The sequence below is a fragment of the Chenopodium quinoa genome, unplaced genomic scaffold (assembly GCF_001683475.1).
Source record: "Chenopodium quinoa cultivar QQ74 unplaced genomic scaffold, ASM168347v1, whole genome shotgun sequence".
NCBI lineage: Eukaryota > Viridiplantae > Streptophyta > Magnoliopsida > Caryophyllales > Amaranthaceae > Chenopodium > Chenopodium quinoa.
In genome coordinates, this window is record NW_018742418.1 from 8,499,872 (window position 1) to 8,519,233 (window position 19,362).

The window sequence follows — 19,362 nt, forward strand, 5'->3', positions numbered from 1 at the left end:
TGTTAGTTTAGTTTAGTTTAGTTTAGTTTAATTTAGTATAATGTATATGTTAGTTTAGTATAATGTATATTAGTTAAGTATAATGTATGTTAGTTTAGTTTAGTTTAGTTGAATTTATATTAGTATAATGTATGTTAATAGTTTAGTTTGTATTATTATAACGTATGTTATTAGTTTAGTATAATGCATGTTAGTTTAGTTTAGTTTAGTATAATGTATGTTAGTTTAGTTTGGTATAATGTATGTATGTTAGTTTAGTATAGTTTGCTTTAGTATAATATATGTTAGTTTAGTTTGGTATAATTTATGTATGTTAGTTTATTTTCGTTTAGTTTAGTATAATATATGTTAGTTTAGTTTGTTATAATGTATGTATGTTAGTTTAGTTTCGTTAAGTTTAGTATAATGTATGTTAATTAGTTTAGTTTAGTTTAGTATAATGTATGTTAGTTTAGTTTAGTATAATGTATGTATGTTAGTTTAGTTTAGTTTAGTATGTATAATGTATGTTAGTTTAGTTTAGTATAATGTATGTATGTTAGTTTAGTTTAGTATAATGTATGTATGTTAGTTTAGTTTAGTATAATGTATATATGTTAGTTTAGTATTTCAATCTTCTAAATATGTGTGAAATGAATATATACACGAAGAGAGCGGAGCTGGATGTATGATAGATTGGATGGGCGTTCTATTAAGCCTGAGTTCTTGAAAGGGGTAGAGGAATTCATACAGTTTTGCGAAGATCATCGTGAGACTGCAAAGAATGAATATAGGTGTCCTTGTGTTAAATGCAATAACAGACATTTTCAGGATCCGGACACAGTAAGAATTCATTTGTACAGCAAGGGATTCACTCCTCGTTATTGGGAGTGGTTGTGTCAAGGGGAAGGGTTACCTGAATCCTCGGTAGAAGGCCAATCAAATTAATATCGTGATATGGTTATGGATGCTATTGGTCATAATTATGATCGATCGGGTACTGAAGAGGAGGAGCCTAACGCTGAAGCAAAGCGTTTTCTTGATTTGTTGAAGGCGTCTGAACATCCATTGTATGAAGGGAGTTCGATGTCGGTTTTGGAGGTGGCGGCAAGAATTACTAGCTTAAAGTGTGAGTACAATTTGCCGCACAGGTGTGTTGATGGGTTCGTTTCATTGTTGACAGAAGCGATCCTTGGCAACAACCGGTTGGGTGAGACATTCTACGATGTTAAGAAGGTTGTTAAGGGGTTGGAGCTGCCGCATGAAAAAATTCATGCATGCCCCAAGGGATGTATGTTGTTTTGGAAAGAGGATGCTGAGCTTCCTACATGTAGAGTGTGTGGCAGTGATCGATACAAAAGAACTTTCAAAGGCAGCTTGGTTCCAAAGAATGCGCTATTTTATTTCCCGATCACATCTAGGTTGCAAAGGATGTTTGCAACGAAGAACATTTCAGAGGAAATGAGTTGGCATGCAAATAATCCTCGTGTCAAAGGCACGATGGCACACCCTAGTGACACTGAAGCTTGGAGACAGCTTGATACCTGCTTCCCAGAGTTTGCCTCGGATCCACGGAATGTTCGATTAGGGCTGTGTACAGATGGTTTTTCTCCTCATGGTAAGTTCGGGGGTCAGTACTCTTGTTAGCCCGTGATTTTGACCCCATACAATTTGCCTCCCTCACTGTGTATGAAAAGGCAGTTCATGTTCTTGTCGCTGATAGTCCCTGGTCCCAAAAACCCCAAAGGGAAATTTAGATGTGTACATGCAACCACTGATACAAGAGCTGAAACAGTTGTGGGAAGTTGGCGCAAGTACTTATGATATATCAAAGAAGCAAAATTTCAATTTGAGATCAACCATCCTATGAACCATTAGTGACTACCCTGCATATGGTATGTTGTCTGGATGGTCCACGGCTGGTAAGAAGGCTTGCCCGTACTGCATGGAAAAAAGCAAGGCATTTTGGTTGCAGCATGGCGGAAAAGTTTCGTGGTTTGATAGTCATCGTCAATTTCTTCCTGCAGATCATCCTTTCCGAAAAAGTAAAACAACATTTTGCAGAAACAGAGTTGAAAAAGGCGCACCGCCGCACATCATGTCAAGGGCGGAACTTTGGGAGTGTGTGAAAGACCTTTCGAGGGCCACGGATGGGCCCGAATCACTGCAAGAGTTGAAAAAGGAAAAGAAAGGGTGGTTCAAGCAAAGTTGCCTGTGGGAGCTTCCGTATTGGAAGCATTTGCTGATTCGTAACAACTTAGATGTCATGCACATTGAAAAAAACTTCTTTGATAAAATCTTTCACACTGTAATGGATGTGAGAAGACAAACTTCTGACACACCTTCGGCCAGAAAAGACATTGCCAAATATTGTAGGCGACCGCAACTTCATCTACAGGCTGATGACAGAGGGAATGAGGTCATGCCAAAGGCCCCATTCTGCCTCGATAAGGGTCAGAGGAAGGTATTGTGTGAGTGGGTTCGTGACCTGCGATTCCCTGACGGTTACGCCTCCAATTTGAGCAGATGTGTGGATCTGCAGGCGTGTAGAATACACGGAATGAAAAGTCATGATTGTCACGTGTTCATGGAGAGGTTATTACCTGTCGCATTGAGAGAATTGCTTCCTGTTCATGTCAGGAATGCAATTACAGAGTTCAGCCAATTCTTTAGAGACTTGTGTTGCTACACAGTCACAGTCAGTGACATGGAACGGCTGGAAAAAGAACATTGCCGAGATCCTTTGCAAACTGGAGAAGATTTTTCCGCCTGCATTCTTCAACTTCATGGAGCATTTACCCATTCACTTACCGTACGAGTCAAAGTTAGCTGGACCCGTGCAGTATCGATGGATGTATCCATTCGAAAGGTAATGAACCCTTGATTTAGTTTTTGAGCAGTCATAAATTCACCGTTTAAAATCATAATATACTTTAATTTCAGGTTCCTGAACCATATAAAACGGAAAATTGGCAACAAGGCTCGTGTTGAAGGTTCGATATGCAGCGCTTACCTAACTGAGGAGATATCAAATTTCTGCTCAAATTACTTCCAGCTGTCAGTTGACACAAAAAACCGAGATCTGGGTCGGAATGTGAATGCTGATGTTGACACCTCCCTCGACACCAATGACATCCCATAACTGTTTTCGGAGGACACCGGTCGTGTGTCAACTGAGGGAAAATTGAGGTGGTTAGATGAAAAGGAATTTCAACGTGCACACTTATTTGTTTTATCAAACAGTGGCATATTAGGTGAATATAAAAGGTAATTCACAGTAACTAAATTGTTTCCATCATATGATCACGTGTACTGAGTTTCACGGTCATTAACAAGTTCTGGCTGTCGTAGCAGGAAGTTTGAGGACCATATTCTTAGCACCCGTCCTACCTTGCGCAGAGAAGTTGCATGGGAGACATTCAAAACACAGTTCCCTAATTGGTTTAGGGACAAGGTCAGATCAATCTCAAATATAGGGATAATTATGGACTTTTATATGTACAATCCAGCTCAATTTTAATAATCCAAATATGACGTATTTTAATTTATCTTACCGCTAATAGGTAATTGAAGAGAAACCAGGATCTGATGTGTTGCAAGCTTTGGCTATGGGTCCGTTCAAGAAAGTTCGCACTTGGAGCCGAATATTTGTTAGCGGTTTCAATTTCCATACGCAAGACTACGGCAGGCATAAGGGCACGATCAATTACGGTGTGTGTGTGTGTCCAGTCAAGATGGAGGAGAGTATTTTGGCATGTTACAAGACATTATTGAAGTTGTCTACACTGGTGCGATCCGTGAATACAAGACCATCTTGTTTAAGTGTAGTTGGATGGATTGTGGTAAGGGTATGAACATACATGAACAATACAAGCTTGTTGAGGTGAATCACACTAAGAAATTCCCCAAATATGACCCATTCGTGCTGTCTTATCAAGTTGGTCAGGTATATTATGCACCATATCCGAGCCTCAAACGGGATCGGTTTCAATGGTGGGCTGTGTTTAAAACGCAGGAAAGGTCCGTTGTGGATGCTCCTGTGGACCCGGAGTTCTTGCAAGGAACAAAAACACGGGAATGTAGTACACTCTGCCCACCGAATGATATCCCAGACTACGGGGACGATGGTCATGCATTTGTTGTCTCCGAGGGTGAGGACGATGATATTGTGTCTGCTTCTGAAGACGAATCAAGCGTCGGTTCAAGTGACAACGAAGAGGGCAGTGAAGAGGATGAGGAAGACATTGTTGTTTTTTATGATAGTACCGATGATAACAGTAGTGATCATTGTAGCAGTAGTGATAGTAATGAGTAGCTTTGGTGATTGTAATGAAAAATATTACTGATTATAATAAATGATTGTAATGAATAGTTGTATTGATTGATATGAGGAATGTAACTGTTAACCTATTTATGTCTGTATGTTCGATCCTTGAATTGCTTTGTAGGGAAGCATGGCCGAAGGAAGAAAGGGAGATAGCTCGGGGAGGAGGACACGAAGATCTCAGCCTTACCCCTCGTGCCATGTGTCAGACAGTCAGCAGGCCCCCGAGACCGCTGAGGATGACTCTGAGACTGCTCAGGGTCTGGGTGACACTCAGGTACCAGATTTGCTTACTCAGCATGAGGATCTGTCACAGCCCTGGAGCTCAGGGCAGTCGGAGCACGCACGAGGGGATGTAGTGCCACGCCTAGACCCGGGCACGCTCTGGTAAGAATATTACATCAGCTGTTATATGCATTTCGTGATTCACATTTCTAATTATCAAAAGCTACCGACGGCCTTCTTGTTGTTCTGAAACAGGTTTGATGACCAAATAGTGAAGAAAGCCGTCTCTGGTTCGATCTAGGGGCACTATACGGCGCCTTGGAGGAACTATGGAGAGGTTGACGAGGCCACGAAAAGTCATTGGTGGAACTTGTTCAGGGTATGTACCAGTACAAATAGTATTATTTTAAATCCCCAAATATTTTGTTGTTACGTTTTACGAGTTTTGATTATGCAGCAAAATTTTACGTGGTCATCGGAGCTGGACAGTCAGGTACAATCGGCATTTAAAGCTCGGGCCGGTACCCGCCTTCGTGACATGTTTTACACTGTCACGAAGAAGATGAAAGGTGCGAGACCGTATTGGGTGTCAGAGGAAGTGCACAAGAAGATGATGGAGATTCCTGACTCTGATGACACGTACAAGAAGCGGTCCACACAGTTAAAGCTGAACCGAAGAGGTTGTTCCATGGAGAATGAAGTGGAGGTAACCCACTTCCAGGGTTCCGTATCAGTCGTACAGCATGCAAAACGGATGGTCAGTATATGAGATTTGATGTTTTATGTTTTGCAGTAATTAAGTTTACAAATTAATGTGATTTATTTGTATTTATGTGCAAAGGCGACGGAAAACCAAGGGAGGCTGTCATCCGCTGCTGATCTATTCCTGAAAACGCACTTCAAGGATGTGCCGGGAAAAGGAAAGGTTCCGGCAAACAAAAAGTCCAAGGAGATTGCGGTAATAAATTCATTAATTTAATGTCGCTAAAATTTAAATTAAGTAACTAGGCTATGTTGGTAAAATCACGAACATTATCCCAAAACTTAGTGAAATGCTTCTAAGGTTCATTTTCAATGCATGAACACTTGTAGCTAGGCTATATTGGTATGTTAGTGCAAGTTATAGGTTAGTTTGATAAGAAATGTGAAAAATAGGCAAGGTAGAAGCCTTTTTGGTCCCTTTTCCCTCGAAAATCACGAATAGCGTCCCAAAACTTAGTAAAATGCTTCTAAGGTTCGTTTTCAATGCATGAACACTTGTAACTAGGCTATATTGGTATGTTAGTGCAGGTTATAGGTTAGTTTGATAAGAAATGTGAAAAATAGGCAAGGTAGAAGCCTTTTTGGCCCCTTTTCCCTCGAAAATCACGAATATCGTCCCAAAACTTAGTGAAATGCTTCTAAGGTTCGTTTTTAATGCATGAACACTTGTAACTAGGAATATTGGTATGTTAGTGCAAGTTATAGGTTAGTTTGATAAGAAATGTGAAAAATAGGCAAGGTAGAAGCCTTTTTAGCCCCTTTTCCCTCGAAAATCACGAATATCGTCCCAAAACTTAGTGAAATGCTTCTAAGGTTCATTTTCAATGCATGAACACTTGTATCTAGGCAATATTGGTATGTTAGTGCAAGTTATAGGTTAGTTTGTTAAGAAATGTGAAAAATAGGCAAGGTAGAAGCCTTTTTGGCCCCTTTTCCCTCGAAAATCACGAATATTTTCCCAAAACTTAGTGAAATGCTTCTAAGGTTCGTTTTCAATGCATGAACACTTGTAACTAGGCTATATTGGTATGTTAGTGCAAGTTATAGGTTAGTTTGATAAGAAATGTGAAAATAGGCAAGGTAGAAGCCTTTTTGGCCCCTTTTTCCTCGAAAATCATGAATATCGTCCCAAAACTTAGTGAAATGCTTCTAAGGTTCGTTTTCAATGCATGAACACTTGTAACTAGGCTATATTGGTATGTTAGTGCAAGTTATAGGTTAGTTTGATAAGAAATGTGACAAGTAGGCAAGGTAGAACCGTTTTGGCCCCTTGTTGGGCCCATTTCTCTTGAAACATCATTATTTCTTAATATATCTCGTCAATTTTCTGTAGGAAACATATCATAAACTGGTTGAGGAAGCAAGCAGTCAGGAGTCTTCCAAAAGCCAGGATGAACTGTACTGGGATGCAGTAGGCGGGCGTAACAAGAAAGGCCGAGTAAGGGGTCTTGGTCGAGGTGCTGAGTTGTACTATCAATCCTCCCGAGTCTCTAGGTCCTCTCAGCAGTACCACCCGTCGTCATCTGTTGTGGCTGAGATCGAGGCTCGGGTGAAAGCTCAAATGGAGGCCCAGGTACAGGCCCAGCAGGCCCAAATGGAGGCCCAGGTACAGGCCTAGGTACAGGCTCAGGTACAGGCTAAGATGGCGGAACTTGAGCGGAGGAACAAAGAAATGATGGACGAGATGTTGAGTCGCATGACCGGACTCAACACTCCATTTACATGTTCCACGCCGATGCCGCCGCAGCCGCGAGACCCTTGGGACGACGACCCCGGTTGTGGGGGAGGCTCGGCTTCTTTTCCCGTCATGTAGCTTTTTGTTTCTTTTCACGTATTGTACATAATTTGAGATACAATGTAGGTTATTTAACAAAACTGATTGTAATAATTACAATTATTAATTTTTATTAATTGCTTTATTTTCAAATGAAATGTTATTATGTTTTAAACAGATTGCAGTAGCGAAGAACAGGTTAATATACAGAGACGAAATAGAAGCAAAAAAATAAAAAAAATAAAAAAAAAATAGAACTTTCCGACGGAACAATTTCGTCGGAAATGTTGGGATTTCCGACGAAAAATAAATCCGCCGGAAATCCCCACATTTCCGACGGAATTGTTCCGTCGGAAACTACCCCCATTTCCGGCGGATTAATTCCGTCGGAAAATTTCCCCTTTTCCGGCAGAATATTCCGTTGGAAAATAGGGAGTTTTCCGGCGGATAATTTCCGTCGGAAAAGAGGAAATTTCCGACGGAATCTCCATTCCGTCGGGCATCTCCGACGGACTTTTCCACCCCCCCCAGCCACCATTCTCCGACGCCACTGTTCCGTCGGAAATTCCATCGGAATGGTCATTTCCGTCGGAATTCCGTCGGAAACGGCCTTTTTTCCGACGAATGGTTTTCCGACAGGCTATTTTCGGCGGAATTCCGTGGGAAATGACGATTTCCGACGGAAATTGCCTATTTTCCGAGGGATATTTTCCTTCGGAAATAGGCTTAATACTTGTTGTGTTTATGGCGGGTAAATGGGTTACGGAGGCTTTGTAAAATTTGTAAAATTCTAAGATTTTGCTAAAATTAATCTGAATTCACTTCAAGATTCCCTTGTATAGTATAGTTTCTGTTGTGTCCTAACTTTAGTAGTTTTTTATTTCATTAATTTCATCAACAAAATCACAAACATATACAAAAATATCATAACCAAATATGAAAAATACCCGATTTAAAAGCTTTAATGGTAAATCAATGGTACAGTAAAAAAAATAAAATTGTGATACATGGCCATATTTATAATTATAATTATGTGGTTATTCGTATAGGAGTAAAATTCTATTGTTAATTATATTCATATTAATTATAATATGTGGTGTGTTGTTATAAGTAAAATTCTATTGCCAATAAAAAGATAAATTTTTTTCAGAAGAATTATAAATTATTTTATGTATACTTTTTTTTGTCCTAAACATATCTATCCAATCTAATCTAACGTGGCATCTAATCTGATCACAAGTAATATTTATTTGTCGCCAACATGGCTCAACACTTGGCGAAAAACTGGAATATCAAGTGTCGTTGTCTCGTGGGCTGGCTGCGCGACCGACTTTATTTATTAGTGATATGATATGATAGTTTTGTTTCCGGGCGATGCCCAGGTTGATATAATTGTAAGATAATATTTTATGTTAAATACGGTCAAGAAAATTCGTTATGATAATGTAGGATATTTAAACATACGATATCATATGGCTTATATTTATACAATAGTGTACTTTTATGTTATTATTAACTTAAAATTATATTTATTGAACTTAAATTATTTTCACTGAACTGAAAGTATTTTAACCAAACTAAAATTATTTTTTACCGATTAAAACTTATTTTTATTGATTCTTTAATATTTTCTTAAATAAGTTAAATTACAACGCATTTTGTATGCAGCTATAAAACTGATCGACTAACCCCGTAATATTAACTGAGTAACCTCTAACATTGACTAAGTAACCCCTATCTATAACACTGATTGAGTAACCACTATAACCTGACCAAGTAACCCTATAGCACTAACAAAGTAACTTTTGTAATAGTTGATGACACGATTTGGCCAGCTATGTATAAAAGTTTGTGATTAAATATATATTATAAATGGACCTTATTTTAAAGAACTTTTTAAAACGAATTTGATGATGGAAATAGAACATAGTTATAGGATATTCATTAAAAGTTATGATTAATTTTGTATATATGAAATATTAGATTTCTATCGATAATAAAACTCTATACAACAATTTTATCTTAAAAATCTATCCGAAAATCGCTTACTTAGTATCATATGTGTCACAATAATACCTATTTTTCGCCTACGTGGCGCGACACTTGGCGAAAAATTGAAATGCCAAGTGTCACTGTCTCATGGCTTGGCTACGAGACCGGCTTTATATATTAGTGATATGATATATTAGATTGTACTACAACTACTAATTGTCTGAAGTATAGTAACACAAACCCTTATCACTAACTTATACCATTTTTTTATTTTGTATTGAGGAAATTTTTTCATTTACTTACTAATCTCATAATTTAGGAAACTTATGGGCTAAAAATACATTTATTGAAAGTTCTAAAATATTGTTATTTTATCGAAAATAAAACTTTAAATCAATAATTTTATCCTATAAACCTATCCTTATTTTATTGAAAATAAAACTCTAAACTAATTTTTTTATCTTACATAATTATAGCCTACGTGGCGCAACACTTGGCGAAAAGTTGAAACGTCAAGTGTCACTGTCTCATGGCGTGACTAAAAGTTTAGCTTTATATATTAGTTACTAGTTTTGTGCCCGAGCGATGCACAGATGGTTGATGAAAGTTTAGAATAAACTTTTTGACTTGAATGTTAAATACGGTCATATAATTTGTTTTGATAATGTAGAATATTTAGACATACAATATCGTATCACTTATATTTATATAATAGTGTATTTTTGTAGTTTTGTTTGTAAATAGATATCTATGTTATTATAGACTTGAAATTACTTATATTGAACTTAAATTATTTTCCCTGAACTAAAATTATTTTTACCAAACTAAAACTATTTTTAATAACTTATTAAAACTTATTTCTACTAATTCTCTATGATTTCTTCTAAATAAATTAAATATCAACGCGCTTTGTATGCGACTAGCCACACTATGTGGCCGGATAAAGTAACCCCTATAAAAATAACCGAGTAATCCCTATAATACTAATCGAGTAACCCCTAACATTGATTGAGTAACTCCTATAACACTGATTGAGTAACCTCTATAACACTAATTGAGTAACTCTTATAACATTGATCAAGTAACTAACCCTTATAGCACTAACGAAGTAACCCTCAAAATAGTTGGTCACACGATGTGGCTAGCTACATATCAATGTGTGTGATTAAATATATTATAAATGGATCTTATTTTGAAGAACTTTTTTAAATGAATTTTATGATAGAAATAAAACTGAGTTATATGATATATTTATTAAAAGTTATGACTAATTTTGTATATTTAATATTAGAAAAATATCGATAATAAAACTCTATAAAATAATTTTATCTTAAAAAATTTATCAAACATTTATTTGCTTATCATCATATGTGTCACAATAATATTTATTTGTTGCCTACGTAGATTTTAAACAATAACGGTCCTTTAATCCCAAACAATGATCATGTGCCACATCTATTTCTTACTATAGCCGATGGGCCAACTATATCCACTATCCTCTATAAGCCAAACCCCTGTGAAAATTTACACTATAAAAATTTGTTTTAATGGTTAGTTGATAAAAATTTACACTCTATAAGCCGATGGGCTAACTATGTGCTATAAAAATTTCGTTTAATGGTTAGTTGATAAAAAAATAATTGTATTTTGTGCTTCCCTGATATAAAATTATTTGATAAATTTCCTATTATCCATTCGATATCCCATAATTATTATATTTATCCACTTCTAAAGTACTTGAATTTAGTTGTAGAGTTGCTATTGAAATAATGAAATTTTATTAAGAAAATACATTTTTAATTGGTGGTACATAATTCTATACACTAATTTTAGGCGGACTTTTATTAAGTTATTGTAAGACGGTTTAAGGTTAAAGTTACACTTATATGATATATAGCCATATTTATAATTATAATTATGTGGTTATTCGTATAAGAGTAAAACTCTATTGTTAATTGGATATTTATATTAATTATAATATATGATGTGTTGATATAAGTAAAATTCTATTGTCAAATGGATCATATAACTATATTTATAATTATAATTATGTGGTTATTCGTATAAGAGTAAAACTCTATTGTAAATTGGATATTTATATTAATTATAATATATAATGTGTTGATATAAGTAAATTCTATTGTCAAATGGATATGATGTCAACCTATGATCTAGATATGTTTTATCATTAAAAAAAGATAAATTTTTTTCAAAAGAATTATAAATTATTTTATCGAATCTATCAATCTAATAACATGATATCTAATCTAATCACAATAATACATATTTGTCGCCTACATGGCGCGACACTTGGCGAAAAACTGGAATGCCAAGTGTCGTTATCCCGTGGCTTGGCTGCGAGACCGACTTTATTTATTAGTGACTAGTTTTGTGTCTGGACGATGCCCAGATGATTGATAAAATTTTAAGATAACGTTTACACTTGAATGTTAAATACGGTCAAATAATTCGTTCTGATAATATAGGATATTTAGACATACTATATCATATGGTTTATATTTATATAATAATACTTTTTGTAGTTTTGTTTGTAGATAGATATCTATGTTATTATTTACTTGAAATTATTTTTATTAAACTTAAATTATTTTTATTGAAAATGAATTTTACTAGTTAAAACTTATTTTTACTGATTCTCTAATATTTTTTAAAATAAATTAAATAACAGTGCATTTTGTATGCAGCTAGCCACACCATCTAGTCGGACGAAGTAACCGTATAAAACTGACCGAGTAACCCATGTAATACTAACTGAGTAACCTCTAACACTGACTAAGTAACCCCTATCTATAACACTGATTGAGTAACTATTATAACACTGATCAAGTAACCCCTATAGCACTAACGAAGTAACTCTTGTAATAGTTGGTGACACGATTTGGTCAGCTACGTATAAAAGTTTGTTATCAGATATATTATAAAATGATCTTATTTTAAAGAACTTTTTAAAACAAATTTGATGATGGAAATAGAATATAGTTATAAGATATTTATTAAAAGTTATGATTAATTTTGTATATATGAAATATTAGAATTCTATCGATAATAAAACTCTATACAATAATTTTATCTTAAAAAATTTATACAAAAATCTCTTACTTAGCATCATATGTGTTACAATAATACCTATTTATCTCCTACGTAACGCGACACTTGGCGAAAAACTAAAATGCCAAGTGTTGTTGTCTCGTGACCTGACCGCGAGACTGACTTTACTTATTAGTGATATATGGATATGATATGATTAGATTCGATTTATTTTTTATTTTTTATTTTTTAACTTTAATCATAGGATTCATAGCCTTCCAAATCATGTAACATCATTAGTTATCCTTTTCTTTGTTATCTATCTAATTTAAAATTTACAAGAATCCAGCTTTTTGTTGGAAAATGAGAGGTGGAAGAGTGGGTTCAATGAAGAGAGAAAGTATGATCCCGTTTCTGCCGTTTTTTCTGGATGACCCGATTTTGTAGCTTAACCCTCCCCCATCTTTTACTCACTCTTTTTAAACCCGCTTTATCTTTAATAAATTACTCTTTCCGTTTCTAAATAATCGTATTTACTCGCTAACAAATTTATATCCTTTTTTCCGTTTAACAGTGTGCTTGTCTCTCATCCCAGATTTTTGGATTTCGTTTTGTTACACTCAATCTCGTATTTCCTTTTCTGGGTATTCTTTTAATTTTTTTTATAATCATCCGCCAATTTTAATTTTTTGTGCATTTGATGGGTTGTTAGACTTGCTACCTTATCCTATGAAATAATTTTTTTATTTTAATTTAATTATTATTGAATGATTACTTGAGTTATTATGGGTATACATATAATTATTTATTGTGTATTTTGACATTATAGTTTGTTTGAAAAAGGGTATCAAAATTTGTTGTTTGGATTAGGATGAATACATCAAGGATGGATATAAATGGAAGCGTTAGTTTATAAAAAGGAAAAAATAAAAATAAAAAAAATCAACGTTTTCATGGCAAAATTGAAGTGTAAATTGGGTTTAAATTTGAATGATGATTATATAATATCAAAGGTCAAGTTGCAAGGTGACCTTTAGAATTCGAGAATTTTATAAGTCATCTCATTACTCAACAATATTAGTTGACAAGGTTAAGGTAGATTAACGATTGGTAACATTTAGAACTCGCCTTTTAAAAGGGTTGTTCTTACTATATCATCTTATGACTCGACAATGTGGCCTTCCAGTTTATAGGTTGACAAGGTTAAGTTAGATGTTAGATACTTAGATTGGTAACATTTAAAACTTGCCTTTTTAAAGGGCTGAATATTATATCATCTCATGACTCGACAATGTGGCCTTCCGGTTTATAGGTTGACAAGGTTAAGGTAGATGTTAGATTGGTATCATTTAGCTAGCTAGATATAGAACTCGACCTTTTAAGGTTGTTTTCATCATTTCAAGACTTGACAATGAGTATGTTTTCATTATCATCTTATGACTTAGACAATGTGGCCTTAAGGCTTTTAGGTTGACAAGGTTAAGGTAAATGTTAGATACTGGTACGAAGCACATACATATGAAATAACATTTAGTTATAGAACTCACCTATTCTTGAAGGCTGTTCCCATCATAATCTTTTGACAAGGTGGCCTTTCCCACTTACAATGTGGTTATTGCTAGCAAGACAAATCCTCAACTCTGTTCGACCCTTGACTGTGTTAATTTCATTTACGGTTACTAGCCTCTCTACTATCGGAGGGATAAGGCTTCATATATCAGAACAGGATCGCTGTTAGGGGCATTGGGATAATGTTATTGTGTTCATGTCTTTCTTGATTTGCTCATGTTGTGGTGCATTCAGAAACATAGTTAGTTAATGGGAACTGTTGATTAAGTCTTATGAAATGTTGATGTATAGCAGCTTTCTTAGTTAATGGATGGCTGAGTTTATGCATTTTAACTTCAGGGCAGAAACTAAGATGTTCACTGGTTGATCTGAATCATGGTAAATGATGCAGGATGGGAAAGGTTAAGCTGGATATAAAAAAATTAGAGAATGCTAGCAGTCGTCAAGCCACTTATTCAAAACGGAAACATGGAATCCTGAAAAAGGCTCAAGAGCTGTCTATATTGTGTGATATAGACCTTGCCCTTGTCATGTTCTCACCGGGTGGCAAACCTAGTTTATGTTGTGGAAAGCACAGGTACTTACAGTTTATGTCATTTTTGGTGTATGCATTTTAACAGTCATTAGTTATTGTAATCACATACTAGGTTTGCTTGTTGCCTTCTTTCTTATGTGAGAATTATTGACCAAATATGATCAACCTGTGTTTGGTGTTTCTGGTTTATGCAGAAAGTCCTGTCACTCAATCCACTTGATAGATGCTTTTTGACTAAGCAAACATAATTGTGTATTCTTATAATCGTTGAATAGAAGTGTTAAGAACTTTAAATAACGAGGGAATTATGAGCTTCGGAGCACCTTTGTGTGCATTAAGCTTGTAACAGAGAACTTTACAGTTGAGGTTTTATTGATCTTTTAACTTATGACAATTTAGTAACCTAATGACCTTCATTTTTTAGTCGTACTTCATAGGTGGGATCGTCTATTCCTTAGAAAAAGAACTGGTTGTGTGCTTTGACATACATTTCTTGTTTTGCATTGATGCTACAATCATTGTGCTGCTTCTTTGAAGCAAAAGAAACTTGTTTCTCATAAATCTTTACACTGTTAGTCTGAGGTTTCTCAGATTAAATCTATCCGTTAAACAACTGCTAGTGTTCAGACTGACATAATAAAATCACTGTTAATAAACTTTGTTATGGAGCTGATTTTAGATTGTAATTACATGGTTTCTGAGCACACAATTTCTTATGTAGCAGCATCGAGGAGGTTATTGCAAGGCTTAATCAGTTACCTCCACAGGAGAGGACAAAAAGGTATAAATTAAACGTTTGTCAAATTGATAATTAAGTAAGTTACATACTAACCTAGCTATCTTTCCTTGTCCTCTGAACTGAAACAGAAAGCTGGAAGGTCTTGAAGTAAGCCTGTCATCCAATATGCTTCAATTGTCTATTTTCTTAGTGTTATTCTACAGCTGCTAGCTTTGCCTGCTTAAGAGCTTTATGTTTCGTCTTTGAAAGTCTAGGCCCTGAAGAAAGCATACAGGAAGAAGTCAGAACATGATGTAAATATAGAAGATTTTCTTGATTCAAGGTATATTATGGTATCATGCAACTTGACAATCCGATTTTTCTTGTTTTCCTATTCTGGAATTGTTGTAATATATGCATACTTTCCCTTTTCGCCTTTCTAATTTCTACGTGTTTTCTTTTCCTTCACCAGTAAACCAACAATTAAGGTATGCATGGAACCCAGGTACTCAATGATTTATCTATGATTGATCTGCACACGCTTTAATATTTGAACCAGGGTCGGTTCTTTAGAAAATTGTTTTCAACAGGATGTGACTGACCAAGCGTCTAGACTACAAACAAGATTAGCAGAGATTCATGAAAGACTATGGTAATATTTCAAACCTCCTCGCGCTGCTTCTGGGTGTATATAGCTAGTTGATCATGTTCACATTCTGTCCTCTTCTGCATCTCCCCCCCTCACAACTTCTGATTGTATATTGTTCAGAGTATTTTTTATGAAATTGCCTTTAGGTATTGGACGAACCCTGATTGTGTCAGTGATTTTGGACTTCTGATGCAAATGGAAGATTCACTTGAGAAGTCACTTGGCCAAATTCAAAGGGAAAAGGTAATCCTACATGTTAGATAAAAAAAGATAATGGTGCTTTCCCTTCTTCGTCCCCAATTTCAGGCAGGACTAGCTTGTTTGATCTGAAAATCCATGTACTGATATTGCACATCAAACAACTACATGCACAACATTATTATTAATCTATGTTTAACTGTAACTTAATTTTTTAAGACAAGGTGAACTGAAACAGAGTGATAGCAGTTTCCTTTAAAGTGATATATCTAAATTACAAATGTGTTAATCTATGGTTGTTGTATGAGTATAATTTTAGTGTGTACAGTAGATAAAAATATTTTGCATATTTAAGAAGTGTCGTGTACATGTTTTATTGGTGTCACAACAGGTTTGGTCTTGAGGTTATGCTAGTCGAGTTGTGTAATGTCCAGCAAGATGTGTGTCTAGTCTGTCTATCATTTAAGAGTTAATAATGTCATGCTGACTGTGTTAAGTAGGTTCTGTTTAAAAATGAACCAAACAAATTATATTAAGAAACAATGTTCATTATGTAAACAACCAGAAGCATTCAATAGTCATTTCTTCAACTTCTGTATCTCTATTCCTTCACAAACTCTAGATTAAGTAGTTAATACTCGAAAAAATTCCAGGAAATTTTTCAAAAGAGGCGTCGTTTGGCCCTGGAGAATGAGGTAATGCTTTCCATACACCTAGAGAAAAAGTTTTTGGGAGCTTTACTTTTCCTTCTCTCCCCTCAATCTCTCCACCATATTGAAAAAGTCACAGTAAGTGCTTGTTATCTATTGTTTCGCAGTTAAAAGAGAGCATGCAGCTACCCTTTCAAGCAAATAGTGGACAACAGCTTCAGCCCTTATTATGGACCCCGAGTGATAGTTTTCAGCATATGGCACTAACTCAGGAGCCAAAGTTACCTACCCAAAGGTCAGCCATAGTCTGAATAATTTTCACCAAGAAACTCACATTTTTTTGTTTACAGCTTTTGAGTCAAAAAATCCAGATATTAATTTTGGATAATCAATGCATGCCTTGTTGTATAGGTCTACAAGTCTACAACATGCACAAATTTTACTGTCAATTTAGAACCAGTTACTTGTATTTGTGAGATATTGATTGATAATAATCCAATTTCCAATATATTTGCATTGCCAGGGATATAGAGAGCTGCACTGGTTCTACTTCTGGCAGCTATTTTGGTTGTCCAAGCACAAGTAGTAAGTCGGAGGCAAACAGCCCCGGACAACTAAGTGGGATAGATAATATTGGTCAGGATGCATTTCAGGGGCTTCAATTTGGCGGGATGTATTCATATCTTCCGTATGGCCTCAATATGCCAGGTGATAGTAGCAATCTTCAGGCTGTGCTAGGTTTGGACCAACGACAAAACACTCTTGTTTATGATGCTGGTAAAAACTATCAGCAAACCTTCCCGTGCCTTGACACCAGCAATAATTTTCTATCAGATACTCCTGCTGATTTTGGATTTGGAGACCTTTCCAACTACCAGGTATTTTCCATCTTCTCCCTGATATTGTTTTCCACCTTCAGTCAGAGAGATTTTTCATTTTAACACCATCTTCCTGCTCTTCTAATTACTGTATCATTTTTCATTTTGGTGGCAGAAATCAATTGTTCCTGCTCCTGCAATGCCATCTATGTACGAGAGAATGACCGGAGATTCCAATCACCTACTATTTGACAATACTCCAAACCATAATACTTGAGTAGTTGACATTCTTTCTGATCCTACTTATTTACTATATACCTATAACTCTACCATGGGCGCCTGTATGCCCCAGTATAAGTGAATGTTGCTGAAGTGATTTGCACCTCGAGCACTTCTGTATTAGATAAATAAATTTGCATCATAGTTTATAGGAATGGATGAATAGCCAACTCTATATTATAATCTTTAAGACTGATGTAATCACTACATAAAGAATTGAAAGTATAGTGTAAAGAATTGCTGTTTGCATAATATAAACAAATACATTTGGCATTTCCTACTTGATACTACTTCCTAGTAGGCTAGTAGTAAACTGATGGAGTGATGGATGCTAAGAAATTATGAGTCCAAATTTCATTATTTCATTCAGGCATCAACTTTCATAAATTGTGTTTCCTAAAACTTGGCAGCCCTCATGCATGTCACCGGAAGAACTTTCTAATTTCAAACCCTTCATAACAGGTGCAAGCAGTTCACCACAATCGAAAAAAAACTCAACTTTGATGATCCTCATCTGTTCATCCACCTATATTAAACCGAGTAAAGCAGTAAACCACATTGGAATCTCTGTTTAATTAAGTTTAGAAATAAATGATGTGGGAATACATTCACCCATGCATCCAAGATGAAATAGATTGGTCCTTCACTATAGTTCTGAACAGCAAGTGTTAACTCAGTTGATAAATCTCCTTAATTTCTATTTGGAAAAAATATAACATTAGCACCATATGTCCACACCTAAGAGTACACGAGAAATACTTAACTGACGTGAAACTCATAGCAAGGTTCCCATGAGCAAGGAAATTAGTGTTATACATGCATAAACATAACATCACAAAATTCTTATGATATGGGAGGACTTCGTCTATAAGAAATGGCAACAAGAGCTTCCACAATCATGTAGGAAATACACTGTAATACAACTTAAGCAAGAGGTATATACTACTTAACTGCCATGTGCTCCGTAGTAAACAACCTAACCTTCTCTCACAGCTTCGTTACTGCAATGAGGTGAGACAAGGCTCTCAATGTAGCTCTCTCCAACACCGATTTTACCAGGAATTGAAAGGATTAACCGAATGTGCTAGCTAGTTTGCGATTAACGATAATTAACAACAACGAAGACGGAAAAACAAGTAGTAAACGAGACAAGGAGAATTTACCGTGGGAAACCCAAAAACCGGGAGAAAAACCAACCAATCCATTATGGAGTAACAATTTGATGTAGATTAATGTAGTTTACAAGCTTTCAATCACCATGAAAGCTCCACCCCAACTCACCCTCTCAAACACTCAAACCCTAAGTGTTTGGGTTTACATTGAGGCGCTCTCTCTCTACATCTTTCCCTTCATCCTCCTTACTCTCTTACAATGACAAAACATGAATATATATAGTGCTAGGCAAAATAAAACAATCCTACGGTCTTGAATAAGCCACATCGCTTAAGTCGCAAAACCGTAGAAAACAGGGACACACACGATATTCGACCGAACCTACTTCCTGTTCGACCGAACTAAGGGTGGTTCGGTCGAACGTGCCAAATGTTCGGTCGAACAAGGCAGTCAGTACCAGCAGCTCAATTTCTTCAAATGGTTCGACCAAACTGTTTCAAAGTTCGGTCGAACTTCCGCACTGCGCAGACAGCTCTTCGTAAAACGGCCATAACTCTCTCGATTCTTGACCAAATCGAGCTTATGACCAGTCGTGGGAAAGATCTTGAGACGAGCTATCACCTCCAACTTGAATCATCTCAATATCACTTATAGATCATGAGATATGCCCATTTTAATTCAGCCCTTTGCCATTCACCATTGCTTAACACCAAGCAATAGCCCATAGCT

The 19,362-nt window shown here is 35.8% G+C and overlaps 2 protein-coding genes across 2 annotated transcripts; both read left to right on the forward strand.

The window, feature by feature from the left end:
- Positions 1–936: 936 nt before the first annotated feature.
- LOC110714491 lies at positions 937–4,294 on the forward strand. Its single transcript, XM_021893023.1, has 5 exons — positions 937–1,597; positions 1,703–1,793; positions 1,858–2,848; positions 3,543–3,667; positions 3,709–4,294. The coding sequence occupies exons 1-5, from the start codon at positions 937–939 to the stop codon at positions 4,292–4,294; spliced, it is 2,454 nt and encodes an 817-aa protein (XP_021748715.1).
- A 9,771-nt stretch (positions 4,295–14,065) lies between these two features.
- Positions 14,066–17,690, forward strand: LOC110707427 (agamous-like MADS-box protein AGL30). The gene is made up of 11 exons (XM_021885451.1): positions 14,066–14,250; positions 14,930–14,989; positions 15,076–15,094; positions 15,202–15,269; positions 15,399–15,414; positions 15,517–15,578; positions 15,722–15,818; positions 16,427–16,468; positions 16,591–16,718; positions 16,947–17,300; positions 17,410–17,690. Exons 1-11 carry the CDS (start codon positions 14,066–14,068, stop codon positions 17,516–17,518), a joined length of 1,140 nt encoding a protein of 379 aa, XP_021741143.1. The 3' UTR covers positions 17,519–17,690.
- The last annotated feature ends 1,672 nt before the right edge of the window (positions 17,691–19,362 follow it).

Excerpts from the sequence above, each read along its gene's own strand:
- LOC110707427 (XM_021885451.1), top strand. The coding sequence starts at position 14,066 with ATGGGAAAGGTTAAGCTGGATATAAAAAAATTAGAGAATGCTAGCAGT. Across the intron at positions 15,579-15,721 it reads GAGATTCATGAAAGACTATG|GTATTGGACGAACCCTGATT; the intron begins GTAATATTTCAA and ends AATTGCCTTTAG. Across the intron at positions 16,719-16,946 it reads CCAAAGTTACCTACCCAAAG|GGATATAGAGAGCTGCACTG; the intron begins GTCAGCCATAGT and ends TTGCATTGCCAG.
- LOC110714491 (XM_021893023.1), top strand. The coding sequence starts at position 937 with ATGGTTATGGATGCTATTGGTCATAATTATGATCGATCGGGTACTGAA. Across the intron at positions 1,598-1,702 it reads AGATGGTTTTTCTCCTCATG|TCCCTGGTCCCAAAAACCCC; the intron begins GTAAGTTCGGGG and ends TGTCGCTGATAG. Across the intron at positions 1,794-1,857 it reads GTTGTGGGAAGTTGGCGCAA|TGACTACCCTGCATATGGTA; the intron begins GTACTTATGATA and ends ATGAACCATTAG.